The sequence below is a fragment of the Tachypleus tridentatus genome, chromosome 13, assembly GCF_004210375.1.
Source record: "Tachypleus tridentatus isolate NWPU-2018 chromosome 13, ASM421037v1, whole genome shotgun sequence".
NCBI lineage: Eukaryota > Metazoa > Arthropoda > Merostomata > Xiphosura > Limulidae > Tachypleus > Tachypleus tridentatus.
Window position 1 is genome coordinate 134,068,273 of NC_134837.1, and position 14,645 is coordinate 134,082,917.

General features: G+C 30.1%; 1 protein-coding gene across 6 annotated transcripts in view; it reads left to right on the forward strand.

Moving 5' to 3' along the window:
- LOC143239674 (solute carrier family 35 member F5) overlaps positions 1-14,645 on the forward strand; it is a 33,823-nt gene that overhangs the window by 7,876 nt on the left and 11,302 nt on the right. For 5 of the 6 annotated variants that reach the window (XM_076481025.1, XM_076481029.1, XM_076481024.1 and 2 more), the window contains 8 exons: positions 3,513-3,715; positions 6,616-6,753; positions 8,005-8,070; positions 9,861-9,948; positions 10,610-10,660; positions 11,365-11,501; positions 12,439-12,608; positions 13,677-13,846. In XM_076481025.1, the coding sequence (XP_076337140.1) occupies positions 3,620-3,715; positions 6,616-6,753; positions 8,005-8,070; positions 9,861-9,948; positions 10,610-10,660; positions 11,365-11,501; positions 12,439-12,608; positions 13,677-13,846 (916 nt within the window). In that variant the 5' untranslated portion in view covers positions 3,513-3,619. Of the gene's footprint in view, positions 1-755; positions 1,234-3,512; positions 3,716-6,615; positions 6,754-8,004; positions 8,071-9,860; positions 9,949-10,609; positions 10,661-11,364; positions 11,502-12,438; positions 12,609-13,676; positions 13,847-14,645 lie in introns of those variants that run through there. The other variant, XM_076481027.1, reaches the window with a different exon arrangement.

Genomic DNA, 14,645 nt, shown 5'->3' on the forward strand with positions numbered 1-14,645 from the left:
TTTTAATTCACCATGTTTCCCATATAAAAGTATTCATCATGTGTCTAGGTTTAAGAGGTAACTGAAAGTAAATTAGATATTGCACTACCCAGACATTCAAGAATTAACAAGGACTATCATCCATGATGTCAAAAAAACCCACTTGAACTAGATCTCTAGCAGAGACAGTTGATATGGATATTACAAAACTATTATTTAGCACTGTTTCAACTGGATGATGATCTAAGCAGGTGAAAAAGTTCTTACCTGATGCTTTTCTCTGGTATAGAAGGACTATTATTATTTGTAAGCTTGATAATCAAAATCTCCAACTGATCCCAACTTTCACTGTCAGCTAAAACCACATTTTATGGTAAACAGATTAAGAGGTGATGATTGTATGAACAGCAAATCTCTTGGAAGGAAAACTTTGGAATTTTATCCTTGTTATTTGTAGTAACGGAGTTGACGGTATAAATCCTTATTACTTACGGCAGCCAAGAACTCAGAATAATACATTCAGCAACTTTTTTGTATTAAATTTTGTAACCATTTAAAGCTGTTTCATTATTGTTATTATTTTTTAAGCCAGTTTCCATAACTTAGATAATTTAATTAGTACTCCATATCTTGAACAGTTGATAGAAAGAAATACCATTAAGCAAGTTGACTGCATTAATTCTGAAATTATTAAGAAAAAATTGGAAAGTTTAAAGAATGATAAGGCTTCTGGGCCAGATAATATTTCCCAAAGGGTTTTGAAGAAGGTTAAGAATTAGATATGTGAGTCACCTGATACTATATTTTGTAAGCCCTTAAACAGTTTGGAGGTACCAGAGAATTATCAGTTAGCTAATGTCACATCTTTTTTTCATTGGAGGTGAAAACATTGTCCCAGTAATTATATGTCTATTAGTCATACATGAGTTGTGCTGAAAGTTTTGGAAAGTCTAATAAAAGATGATTTGCAAACAAAGTTTAGAATTTTGTTGGATAGTCAGTATGGTTGCATTAAGAGAAAATCTCGTAATATTCTTTGAAAAGGTTAATGCTCATGAAAATAAGGGAAGGGTTTAAATTTGATGTATCTGGATTTTCAGAAAGCATTTGACAAGGTGCCACTTAAAAGACTTGTAAAAACACTATCTTTAGGTGTGGGAGATAAGTTAGAAAACTGGATAGAAGATTAGCTTGATAGAAGGAAACAGATAGTTATTTGGAATGAAGTTCAGTCAAACTGGATTAATGTTATAAGTGGGTTACATCAGTGACTTAAGACCTTTCCTCTTTTTTAATTTACGTCAGTGACATAAATGAAGGATTGGTCAATATGTTACTTTCTTTTACAGATGATATTAAGGTCTTGAGCGTTACTTGCTGTAAAGAGGATTCTGTTGATTTACAAATTGTTTATTGCATGTGGGTAATTATAATTTGAATGGGAATAGTCTTAACAATATCATGAAAGAAAGGAGTCTTTGTGTAATGGTTGATCAATCTCTTAAACCATCCAAGTAATGTGCTGTTGCTAGTGGTAGGGTAAACAGGATTTTAGGTTGTATTTATAGAAATATTGAATACATGTCTAAAAAGGTTATAATTTCATTATGTAGGTTACTGATTAAGCCATATTTGGAGTATTGTGTTCTGTCTTGGGCTCCTTACCTTAGGAAAGACATGGAGGAGTTATATGAAGAGAAGCTAAAATTTCTCAAATTACTTTTCTCTTGAATAAAGAAGGGTTAGGGAGACCTGATTGAAGTCATTAAGATTGTAAAGGGAATTGATAGCATTGATGTATCATTGTTTTTTCATACTTAACAGTGAGAATAGTGACCAAGGGACATAAATATAAATATTGGTAGAGTAGGAATCATCTTCAGCTAAGGCAGCTTTATTTTTGACCTTTGGGATGTGTTACCATCAAATATGGTAGATACTGTTAATTTAATGGAGTATTATTGAAGGCTTGATAAACATTTGAATGATTAGAACTGGCTTTAATATTTTTTTTTAATTTCATTTATTGAATAGGTTTTGTTTGGTTTAAAAGATGGGACAGCCAATGTGGATAAATAAATCCCTTGTTGTTCTAGAATATTATGCTATTAAATACATTAAAATATTAGCAAAAATATATCAAACCTCTCAGTGAAAACATTAAATGCTATTAAAAACTTTTTTTTTCAATCAAAATAGCCCTAAAATCTATAAATTTGTTGCAAAATATTTGATATTGTACAGTGTCAATATCATAATTATCGAATACTGATTTATAAAAATATAATAATTTTTGCAGGATTTTGTGTCTGGGGAGTACATGGTAAATTCCCAATCTTTACATACAAAATAAGGGATTTCTTTATGAAAGTTTTTCGGATGAGTTTAGAGAATTGCATTGGTTATTAATAACTTCTGGTCAAAAGAAAGCCAAGTATATAGGTCTTAACTGAAAAGTAATAAATCGATGTAGTCATTTTAGCAGCTAATGTATTGTACAGGGTGGGCAAAAAGTCTGGTGACCTCTCTCTCCAAAAATAAAGACAGTGTACATGAAAAAATGAAGTTATTGCATATTGATGTATCTCATGTTAATACCAACTAAGAAAAGGTTCCATTGACATTCCAAAACATTTACCTGTTAGCCTTCATTTTCATGATATGGAATGATGTGTTTACATGATGTGGAATGATGTATTTACGTGTGAGATGTGAAGTTCTTAATATATTAGGAGTGACCCTAGCGAAACTTTCAAGTTTGTTTCAAAGTGTCAGTTGTTTTGTATTGTTCCACAGCTACATTATTACTAAAATGTGAAAAACTAAATTATTAACATAAGCTGTAAAGAAGGGGGCGTCCAGACTTTTGCCCATTTGGTATATAATATTGTAAGTTAATACAAAAAAAATCAATACATTGAATGGTTAGAATGAATTTGATTTACAGTTGAATATTCTCTGTTAAAGATATATTTGTGGCTGTCACTTTGATACCTCATGAATCGTAGTCAGCTCAGGATATTTATTTTAATCCTAAATCCACATACAATACAAAACAACATTCATAAGCATAAAAATTAAAGTTACAGGAAAATAAGAGAACTTAAATAAGGAATAAACTTGAAACATGCTAAACTAAAACTGATAAAAATGGACTTATAAAGAATAAAAAAGAAAAATATAATAATAAAAAATAAGGAACATCATTAGTGTTAAAATGCAAGTAATCTTTAAAATTGTATAAAAGTAATTGTCAAAACAGGAAGTTTTGAAAGTAAAAATGCTTCCCAGTGGTGCAAAATTTGATAAAATTGAATATTTTGCCCTACTTTAGAAAGAAAACATAGAGTAACAAGGAACTAAGTTAAAACATAACCTATTCTTTAAGTTTACGTTACAGAATATACTTTAGTAGTGCTTTGTAGCACAAATGTTTTGTTAAAGTATGTAGACATTGGTTGTGTGTGTTTTTGTGATTATTTTAAATGGTGTAATAATTTCACTTAACTCTGTGAAATATAATGTTTTTATAGAGGTATATGGGAAGAAAGAACATGTGAAAGCTATGTATCAATCAGACGTACATGTGTGTGCTATAGTTATCAAAACAAGCTTAATGTAGAGACAAAGTATCAAACACATGGCCATCCTGACAAAGTCCCAACGTTTGGTAGTGGGGGTTGTTACATTACTCGTTGTTGATATCATCTGGGTAATTTCATCAGAACTCACAAAGGTCAGTAACCTTCTATCTTTTTCAAGGAATTGTTTGTATTTTTTATTATTACACCATTAAAATAAATGGTACATGTTGATGAGCTTAGCGTACCTGGTGGGATAATGGTAAATTTGTAGCCATTAATTGTTTAGACCCATAGCTGACCAGATAAACAGGACTAGACTGTAATATTAACTGTTTCTATTATATATTGTATTTTTGTAGCTGTGAAGTAAAACGGTACTTATTATAAGTGGGGTTGCTTTATTTGCTGCTTTCACAAAGTAAGAAATCTTGAAAATACAGAGGGTAATTAGTGAGATTTTCAACAGCTGAACAAAATCTCTTATGTACAATACTGACCCATTATAACACAACCATCATGAGCCATGTGCACCCAAGAGTGATATAAATGGGAGGAGTGTTATAACCAACTAGTGAAACCATTTCCTCTTTAATGATATCATTTATGACCAGGTAGATGGAATCCCCACTGATTCAACAATAGTCAATAGTTTTTTTTATGCTACTATGAATGCAACTGGATAGAAAACTGTCCATGTGACTTTAAACCTGTCCTTTAAAAACTATATCTGGAACACTTTCTTGCTTTTCCAAATATTGAGTCACATTTCCAAATTACTTTAATATCTTAGATCCCAACATTCTAGTATTAAGTTCATATTTGAACTTTATATTCACATTTCTGTCTTCCTACTTTTCCCATTTATTTTGACAAAGTGTAATGAATTTATTCTCTGAAGCCACGAGACAATGAGATAAGCAACAGATAATCCTAAACTTTTGGGAGCCAAGGCACCACAGTGTTATGTTCATGAAACAATTATAATTGATGGCCTTAAAATGAGGCAGTAATGTACATTGTTCATTAATTAGGGGAAATGTTTGTCACTATGTTTGTTTATTTTACACAATAAGAATAAAATGTATTGTCATATTTAGCCTAGAGTGTATAATTAAGAAAAATGTCAGTTAAAGCTTTGATGTTAATTACATCATATATATAATAAAGAAAGCTCATTACATATAGATCATTAACAGGAAATCAAACTTAGTAATTTCCTAATAGATATTTTTAACATTTTAAACTTAGAGTAGTAACAAAAAGAAATTTCTGAAATGTTTGTTTGTTTTGAAAAGTAGCTTTAGTGGGAAATATTGAGAGAAGTTATATTTAATAATATTTTATGTAGAACAGAAACATTCAAATGATTTGTTGTTTTTCCGTCATTTGAAACAGATGTTACCTACTGTTATTCATTTAGTTAAAACATTGATAAACTGTTATACAGTCTCTTTACTTTAATATTGTAGTGAGAATGGAATATTCTAATTTGGTGGGACAATAAACCTGATTAAAATTATATATCAGTTCAGTGTTTTGACTGTTGCCATTTGTTGTTCTCAAAAGCATGTGAAAACAGCATTTACACATCTCACTTGAAAGACAAAAGTAGAAACATTCTAGATTTTGTGTTGCTGAATCTGTTTCTATGAAAGATTATAGTTTAAAATGGGACAGTGGTAAAATTCTTTATACAATTTCCAATTTTAACAGTTATGAGATTTATGAGGGCTATCTTATTGTGTCCAGAACTATAAACATTTGTGAAGCTGTGACTTAGGTAAAATTCTTCCTTGTCCTCAGTTTACCAACAAATGTTAACTAAAATCAGTTTAAACAAGATTCTCTGTGCTTGTTGTGGTAATATTTAAGTGTATTAATTTTGAGATTTTAACATCTTTCTTCCTTCACATTAATCTCTCTAAGTTATTAAGTATTGTAATTCCAAAGCAGAATTTGTAGGTTCAGGATTTATTACAACTTGAACTTTACTAAAAGATTTATTATTCTTAAAATATTGTGCATAAAACGAATGAGTTGTATACAAATTATTAATATTATTTAACAGTTCAAGGGTTAGAAATATCTTAACAGTAATTTTAATATCATTTGAGAGAAGTTAATTTGTTTTTTGTCCTCTAATTCCTCCAAGATGTTTGCATTTGGACCTGTCAACTAGGAATTATTTAGGGTGTGTCAAGAAGTTATTTCTGCTGTCAAATGCATAGCTCCAGTGATGACTAAATATAGTTCAATCAGTGGGGATGGTCACTATTTGTACTTATGGGATTTGTCTAGTTTCCTCTTTTATTATATGGGGTATACATACAATCTATGTACTTTTCAACTATCAATGATATTCCTGGGACAGACATTAAAATACTATATTCATAATTGGCTGAACTGTGATTCTACAACTGTATTTTGTTTTACAAATCTCTTCAATCATTTGAGGGATTTTTTTTACATGTTATTAATACATACTTTCAAGATACACACTTATATCAAGTGAAATGTTTTGAATGTCACATTACTTGTAGCTTTTTCATAAGAAAAACAAACTAAAGTAAAAAATAAAATGTTGTTTAAATACAAAATTCTAATGAACATGAATAATTTTGTTCTTATGTACATTAATCTTTACATTGCCACTAGCATATTTTGGAAAAAAAATGTAATAAAACTCTCACTATGCATCACATGGGTACATCTTCTAGTTTCAATAAATATGCATAATGAGTTACAAGTGCAGGTTGTAATAAGTTGAACTGGAAATTCTTATTTATTAGTTTTAATTAATAGGATTTAAATATTATTGGTCATGATGAATATCTAGGGTTAACAAAGTTGAAAGTAGTAATTGGTCATGTTGACTAAATACTTTTTTTTTCCCCCTTTTATCCCAATCCAGTACTTTGTTTTGTAAGTATTAATGATTCTTGGAACTTCTGCATTAATGTCAAAAAGAGACTTTGTAAATCAAATATAGCCATTATTTTATAGTTATATGTATTATATGTAGCTTCATCAAAAATTTTATTTTTATTCACAGTATGTATTTAAGAATGAGGGGTTCAGCAAGCCATTTTTCAGTACCTATGTTAAAACAACTATGTTTATGATTTATCTCTTTGGATTCATAATTTGGAAACCCTGGAGAGATCAGTGCTTTAATCGTCCTGTATACACTGTAAGTAAAAACTTTCATCAACTGTACAATGTTCTCTTCATCTGTAATTGAATATTTTTATTTACTCTAACTGTAAAATTGTAGATCTGTTTTGTCTTTTGATATACAGCTTGTTATTAAACCAACATGTCCTAGTTTAGTGATGAACGTCAGGTACTTCTGATTGTAAAAAGCAACATTGGCATCAAGAATAACTTCTATTTACAATTAATGTATTCACATATTAGAGGTGAAACATGTTGTATGTAAAAACAAGAGATATGAAGTACTTTCTGTAGAATGTTTATAAAACATGTATGTGGGTAATAAATGTACATTTTAATTAAATTTTTAAACAATGATGAATTAACTAGTTTAATACAGTGCCATAATGGATTGGTAGCTCATCAGTATTATGGAAAAATCTACTATCCCCTCTGAAAATATTTTAATCTTATCTGATATCAGGAACTGGATATCCAAAATAATTCAGTTTGTGTCCTATTGACAGTTATTACTAACAACTGTGTGTCCAAAATATGTCTTTTTCAAAGTTCAGTACATGATTAAGATTACTATTTATCCTATTCATAGTTATTACTAACATCTGTAGGTCTAAAGATGTGTGTCTTATCCTTCAAGAAGACAACTGGGTAAAAGTAACTGGATTGTGTATCTTTATTTCTTTATTTATACTGCATCAACTGTAGATATCTTTGATTTTTTGTCCTTGAGATGATGATAAATCTAACTATTTTGCATTTAAGATAAGGTTTTTTAACTAGTGTTACCACATTTTTTAAAAATAAACTTTTCTGATTTTTAAATATTTTTTCATACAATAAATATACTTGGTTACAATAATGGTACAATCGTCCTCTCATCATTAACAGTTTTTGTCTGTATTGAAACAATTATTTCTTTAATTTCTTTTGTTTAATTTGAGCAAATCAGTGAAGTAAAGTTGGCCTGTTATATCAAACCTTGCAAATAGTATCACATGTTTGATGACAAGAATGGACCTATCTTTCTTTTGAATAAATCTTAAGTCATAAAATTATCAGCTAAAATTAGTAGATTGTTACAATTTTTAATAAAATATTAAAAACTTTCTATGGTTTTAGTTTCTGTTTTTTTAAGTGAGATGTATAAATGCTCTTGAGTTATCTGTCTTAAAGACATTGAACTGTACTTATGGCTAGCTTAAAGGTCACGGGGATCTAACAGATGTAGTTAACAGTGATCATGTTTGCACTTTCTTTTGATTTATAGTTGATGGACCTTAATAGAGACTCAGATAATGAAAGTGAAAGAAGGACCATTGAAGAACCCTTACTGGTGAGTTCTTACCCTTTCATTTAGTTTTACTTTTTGAGGGTATGTTCAAAATGTTTCTGTTTTGTAGAATGAAAATGTGTACACAAAACAGAGTTTCATGGAAAGTAAATAAATTCTACAAGAGTGTTTGGATAAGTTTTGTATTTTTTAAGGTTCTCAACAGTAACTTAGAAACTTAATGTAATGGTTTATGAATTTGCTAATGTTTTTAAAAATGTCACATATTGTCTGGGTGTAGGTAACACAGGAAATTTGGTATACTTGAATTTTCAGAAGGCTTTTGGTAATGTCTCATATGAGAGATTACTTACATATGTTATAACTGATTCCAGGAGATAAACTGCTCCAGGAATTAGGAGTTGGTTCAGTGGTAAGAAGTCAGAAAGTTGGTATAAATTGGCTCAAATTGTGGTGGATTAATGTTATAAGTGGTGTATCTTAAGGCTCTGTGCTAGGTTTTTTGCCAATTATCATTTTCATAAATGCTATTGATAAAGGGATAACCAGTAAATTGGTTGAACTTACAAAATACTACATTAGAGGGCACTTTGAATCAATCTGAAAATGCTGTAGATTTTCAGAGTGACGTGAATTATTTGAAGAACTATGTTAACACCTTGTAGATGTGTTTTAATCTGAAAAATGTTAGGATTTTTACTTTGTTTATCACAATATTAATTATTCTTAAGTTCTTGTTGATGAAACATTGGGTATAGTTTATGTGTGTGTGGGCCTGCCATTACAGTTGACAGTGCAGTGTTAGCTAGTAATATAACGAATGGGACTATGAAGAAATGCTGAGTACAGATTGAAGGTAATACTCATTTGAAATATTCTGTTTGGGTTTGGTTATTTTGTCTTAGAAAGTTTGTCAGGCTTTTGAAGAAAGTAAATAGTAAACTTCCTCAAAAAATTAAGGTTTGTAGAAGGTTATTATATGAAGATAAGTTGAAAACCCCTTCTCATGCTTTTACTAGAGTGGAGAATGGTTAGGTTAGAAGGACACAACTGAAGTTTTTTAAAATTATTAGAGGAGTAGAAGTCATAAATTCAGACAACAAACAGTAAGACTAGATGATACAAGATACGGGAAACTGAGACATGACTTAGTTAAAGCAATGTTACATTTATAATAGGGTGGTTGGCTTGTGGAATAGTTTACAGTCAGACTCAATAGAAGCTGTAACTTTGGAGGAACATAAGAAGAGATGGGATGATTATTCTTGAGATAAGAGTTACAAAAGAAAGGTTGCTAAGTAGTATAAAATAGGGTGATGGTAGAAATGTTAGGTGGAATAAATGGCTCCATTTATATCCTTTGGATTTAAGTGGGATTATTTTATGTTAAATGTTAAAACTTATAGGCAACTGAATGTTCTTAGAAACTAGGATGATCTGGGCCCACATCACCCTATGCCCATTGGAAATAAAGTGCATGTCATTAATACAAGTACCATTATAATAAACATGTGAATAGATTTATTTTATAGATGCTTGGATGTTATGGAAATAGTGACGTGGATAAATTGTAATGGAAGGTTGGATGAAATTATCCTTGTAATAAGTGTTTATAGACCATTATATTTGATGTTATAACAGGTGCCTTAAAGTAACATAAGTGTTTCGAAGTCATCTTGAAGTACATTTTGTGAAATGTGTTTCTGTATCCTTAGTGTTGTCATTCCTACATAATATGTTGATTATTCTACTATTGTTTTTGTTTTAATGATTCTTAGCCTGTTATAATTTGTTATGCTTTTTGTCATTGAACTTTTTTTTCCTTTTTATAGAGTGACTCTACGTGGGTGCCAATTAGATTCCATGATGGAGGAGATAAAGGTAGTGGGAATGAATCTGACGACAGTGCTGCTGCCCGAGGTATATATTTGTTACCTAACTAGGAAAACACTGTTATTTTATAATGTAATGTGCAAACTTATTGCTGAGTTGCATAACAGTTGTTTCCTTGACCTGTTGATAAAGCAGACTCTTAATAAATTAGTTTCAACATTATTCGGTTGAAAAATAGGGTCATTATAAATAAACTTCTATAGAGGAAAGTAGAGACATGGTACAGGGTATTCCGGAACAAACTGATATTGTATAATTAAATCATTTTTCATACAAAACTAGAATAACTTGTATTTGTCCTCCTTATTTAATATAAGAATTGTAAATAGGAAAATGTACATGCCAGTCAGGACAATTAATACTTCCTTCATTTAGATATAGGCTGTGACAGTGTATAAAACACCATCTGTCGTGTCTGAACACTCCTCACTAAAACTTGCGATACTCAGCATGTCTGGGGTGAAGTTTTATTTTTGCAGGATGTAGTTTTTAAGTAGTAGTAATTTTTAATATGTGGTGTTTCTTTATAATCATTATGGAGTTGTGATAATTTAGTAAAATATATTTTTTTATATTTGCATAAGGTTTTGTGCTTTATCTTACCTTTAAAGAACTTTTTTAGAAATAAAAAATGTTAGTCAAATTAATGTTGTTGTGATATTTTGCTCTTATTTATTCTCAAACCCAGGGCTCAAGTCTGTAAGATTTAGTAAATTGACAGAAGTCAGACAGCTATCAGGTATGAACACATTCCTATTAGTCACATAATTTTAACATAAATGAATAATAATGTTATCTATGGTTAAAAAATACATATAAAAACTAGTTTTTCTTTTTAATCAATATTTTATCAGTTGTAAAAATGATGATTTAAGTTGAAAGAAGAGTAACAAATGTCACTTCTTGTTCTACCTGCAGCTAGATAACAGCAGTTAATTATACATTTATACCAAAATCCCCTAAGCCCGTTAATGTTTTGCTTTGTTTCAAACATTTTTATCTCAGTTTCAAAGTAATATTCTTTTATACATCTATTTAGGAAAACTGTTTGTAGTTAAATTGAGAATTAACAAAGTTTTTACTTTCAAAGCTAAATTATTAAGTTGTCATGGTAGTGCACAAAATTCTGATTTTTGTGATTATATTGAGTTTATTTTTTAATTCTGCCAAGAGAAACGTGTTTTATGGTGTGCTTAGCTTTAAATTGTCACCTGTGTTCCTTGAAGTAAACTATCATAATCTTAACCATGATTGTTTAGGGTCCTGTTGCTTCTATTTTTTGCAAGTCTGTGTCCTCACATAATAAATTAATTTGTTGTGTGGTGCTATTGTTTTGTAATAAATAGACAATTTATAAAGTCACTTTAGAAGTTCTTGTAAAAGAGTTGTGTGAAGAATATTTAGTTACATTTTTTTTAGGATATTAAATTCTTTATTTTCTAGATTCCCAAGCTGATGATGCCCTTCTGGCTCGGCTATCTTATATGGCAACTGTTCGAGCACAAGAAGCTGCTTTAAGAGATGCAACCAAACTTTCTGTGAAGCAAGTTGCAAAAATAGCTCTGTTGTTTTGTATACCAGTAAGTTCAAAACCATTAGTTCTTTCTCTTTTGAAATAACTACGTAAAAGCAGTGATGATAAGGTGTGGTGAAGAACTATGAACTAAAATAATTTGTGTTTTTGTTTGTTTGGTTTTGTATCTGTTGAAATAATTTAAGCTTTGATGTTCATGTTAAGTATTTCCAAAATCTTTTTAATCATTAATAATATATGTTATGCTGCTATTCGTGAAAAAAATTTGAAATGTACATCACATTATGCTTCATGAAATATTACTGTCATAATTTGAATTGTTCTAAAGTATTTATATTTAAAGAACATTTTATATGTAGATGCATTAATCTATCTGAATTGTCTAACTGGAAAATTGTACAGAAACTGGATGCTTACTCACAGAAAAAGTGAATGTAAAGTGGATTCTTGAATTAACTATGAAATTTATAGAACTTGATGAAACTGGCAAGTAGCATGGAAACTAGGCTTAATTTAATTTAAAAAGATAATCAGAAACTAGATGATAAACTGTAATATTAAATAAAAAGTGGGTGCTAATAAACCACAACACTGAATAGAAAGTGGTTGCTAACAGATTTAACATTGAATAGAAAGTGGCTCCTAACCACCAGCAACATTGAATACAAGGTAGGTGTTAAGAAACCAACATTGAATAGAAAGTGGGTGCTAAGAAACTCAACATTCAATAGGAATTGAGTGATAACAAACTGCAACATTGAATATAAAGTGGGTGTTAAAAAATTTGCCAGAACGTGCTGATATTGAGGTCTTAGTAAACATGCTAAAGATCTTGAATCATTTTTAAGATTTCTCCAAATGCATCTTACTAAATGTGGAACTTACTACTATAGTATTTCTGTAGTATAAGTAACATATAGAGGGTTTATGTACATAAGTAACTTTTTTATTTCCAAAATTTATGAATTGTTTCTTTATTTCAGTGGTTTCTAGGTAATTTATCATATCAAGAAGCTTTACTAGATACAGAAGCTGGTATTGTAAATGTCCTCTCCTGTTCTTCAGCCCTTTTTACACTAATTTTAGCTGCTATGTTTCCATCTAGTACTGGTGATAAGTTTTCACTGTCAAAGTTTCTTGCTGTTGTTGTAAGGTAAGTATCACAAGAGAATTTTTGGGTCAATAGCTTGAACTTAATTATATAAAAAATGTGTGTGGAATGTTATCAAGTTTCTAGTAGAATAGACTTAACAAACATACAAGTAATATGTAAACATTTATAAAAAAAATTTAGCTTATCACCTTGAGATATGTGTAAATTACAGAGCTACTAACCTACTCATTAAGACCAAGTACAATGCACCTAATATATCTATTAGTTCTTCTGGGCCTCTTTTAATATATAACCATAAATTTTCAAGCCATAGACAAACACATTAACATTAAATTTAATGTTAATGATTTTGTTTATTCATTTAGCTTCATTTGGGTGTTATTATTTAATTTCACTAAAGTGTGTGTATGTGTGAATATGTGTGTCAGTCAGTTTAAATATTATGTGAAAGATAAATTCTATACGGTTCATTCATATTTAGGTTCAGTATATTTTCTCTATTAATGCTACATAAGTAGAACTGTATTCATGGTAGTTTTGTGCATGTTCCAAGCTTTGTTATTAGATTTATTTTAGTTCTAATATTTACAATTAGATTGTAAACTGGGCTATTTTCAGGATATTTTCTCAGTTAACATAACTTAAGTACAACTTTATTCAAAGTAGTTTCATATTCGTACCAGCTTTTGTTTTTTATTTTATTTTAATACTAATACTTATAGTTAGATTGTACTTCCCACCCTAGTTGCACTTGAGACTTAAGGTACTGGAAATCAGGTTTCATTACCCATTATGGGCAGAGCACATGATGAGCTTTGAACTTAATTACAAACAAACAAATGTTAGACTTTATTTTGATAAGGTGATTGGCATAAAGTTTTGTGTAGCCCTGAGAGGCCGTAAATCATTTGTAAAGTTGTTTTAAGTGGACAAAATGCTTATCCTTTGTCATCTAGCTAGTGAAGACACCTAGTTCATCAAAGATAGTTGATCTGTGTGATAGGATTTTTTTTTAGTTACTTTTGCTGGAAATAATATGACTTTTTTGTTATATTTCTTTAAAAACATATTGTACTGTACAAGAGATGGTTCTTGGATTTATTTCAGTATGGGTGGTGTGATATTGATCAGTGCATCAGACCAGCATCGAATCAAGAACTACTTTCCACCAGGTGCCATGTGGTCTGTTGCTGGGGCAGTGTTCTATGCAGCTTACATTGTGATGCTTCGGAGAAAAGTGAACACAGAAGATAGATTAGATATTCCTATGTTTTTTGGTAAGTTTGTACTTATCTGATGTGATATTTTAATGCTACTGAAATGTTCAAATTAGGCATTGAGAGTTTGTCTTCAACGTTGTTTTAGTCTATCTGTGTAGTTTTGTTTAAACTAAAACCAGACCAAAGTGAAAAATTAATGAATATATTTAACAAATAATTTAAAGATTTTTATTTAAAGCTATTTGTGTACTGTATAATGGATTTCCTACAAACCAGTATTTCATTTCACTCACTTATGAAGATACCAATTTAGTGGTCAGATTATTTATTATTTTTTGCACAGAAAAATTTAGATAAATTTATAGCCAAGAAGAGGTGGGGCCTGATGGTTAGGATTCTCAGCTCACACTCCCTGAGTTGTAAGTACAATTCCTATTACTGAATTTGATCATCGTTTCAGTAGTGGAGGTGTTATAATGTGATGGTCAATCCTACTATTCATTTGTAGCCAAAGAGTATTCAAGAGTAGCCCAAAAGTTGAGAGTTGTTGTGTCGACTGCATTCACTGTAGTCTGTCACTTCTAAATTACGAATAACTAATACAGAAAGCCCTTGAGTAGCTTTGGCCAAAATTCAGCAAGCAAACAAAAAATGAAGAGGTTCGGCGAGTTTCCCATTTTTATAACCTTGCATAGAGTTAGGGTACAGAAAATAACAGATAAAATATAAAGTTTTTAAAAAACAACGACAAATATTTGAAATGTGTTTAGGAAGTTTTGGGGATTATGCAAATGAAATTTGAGATGTTTAAGATGAAGAAAAGTATTTTTAATCTTAATAGGAAAATCATTTTGCA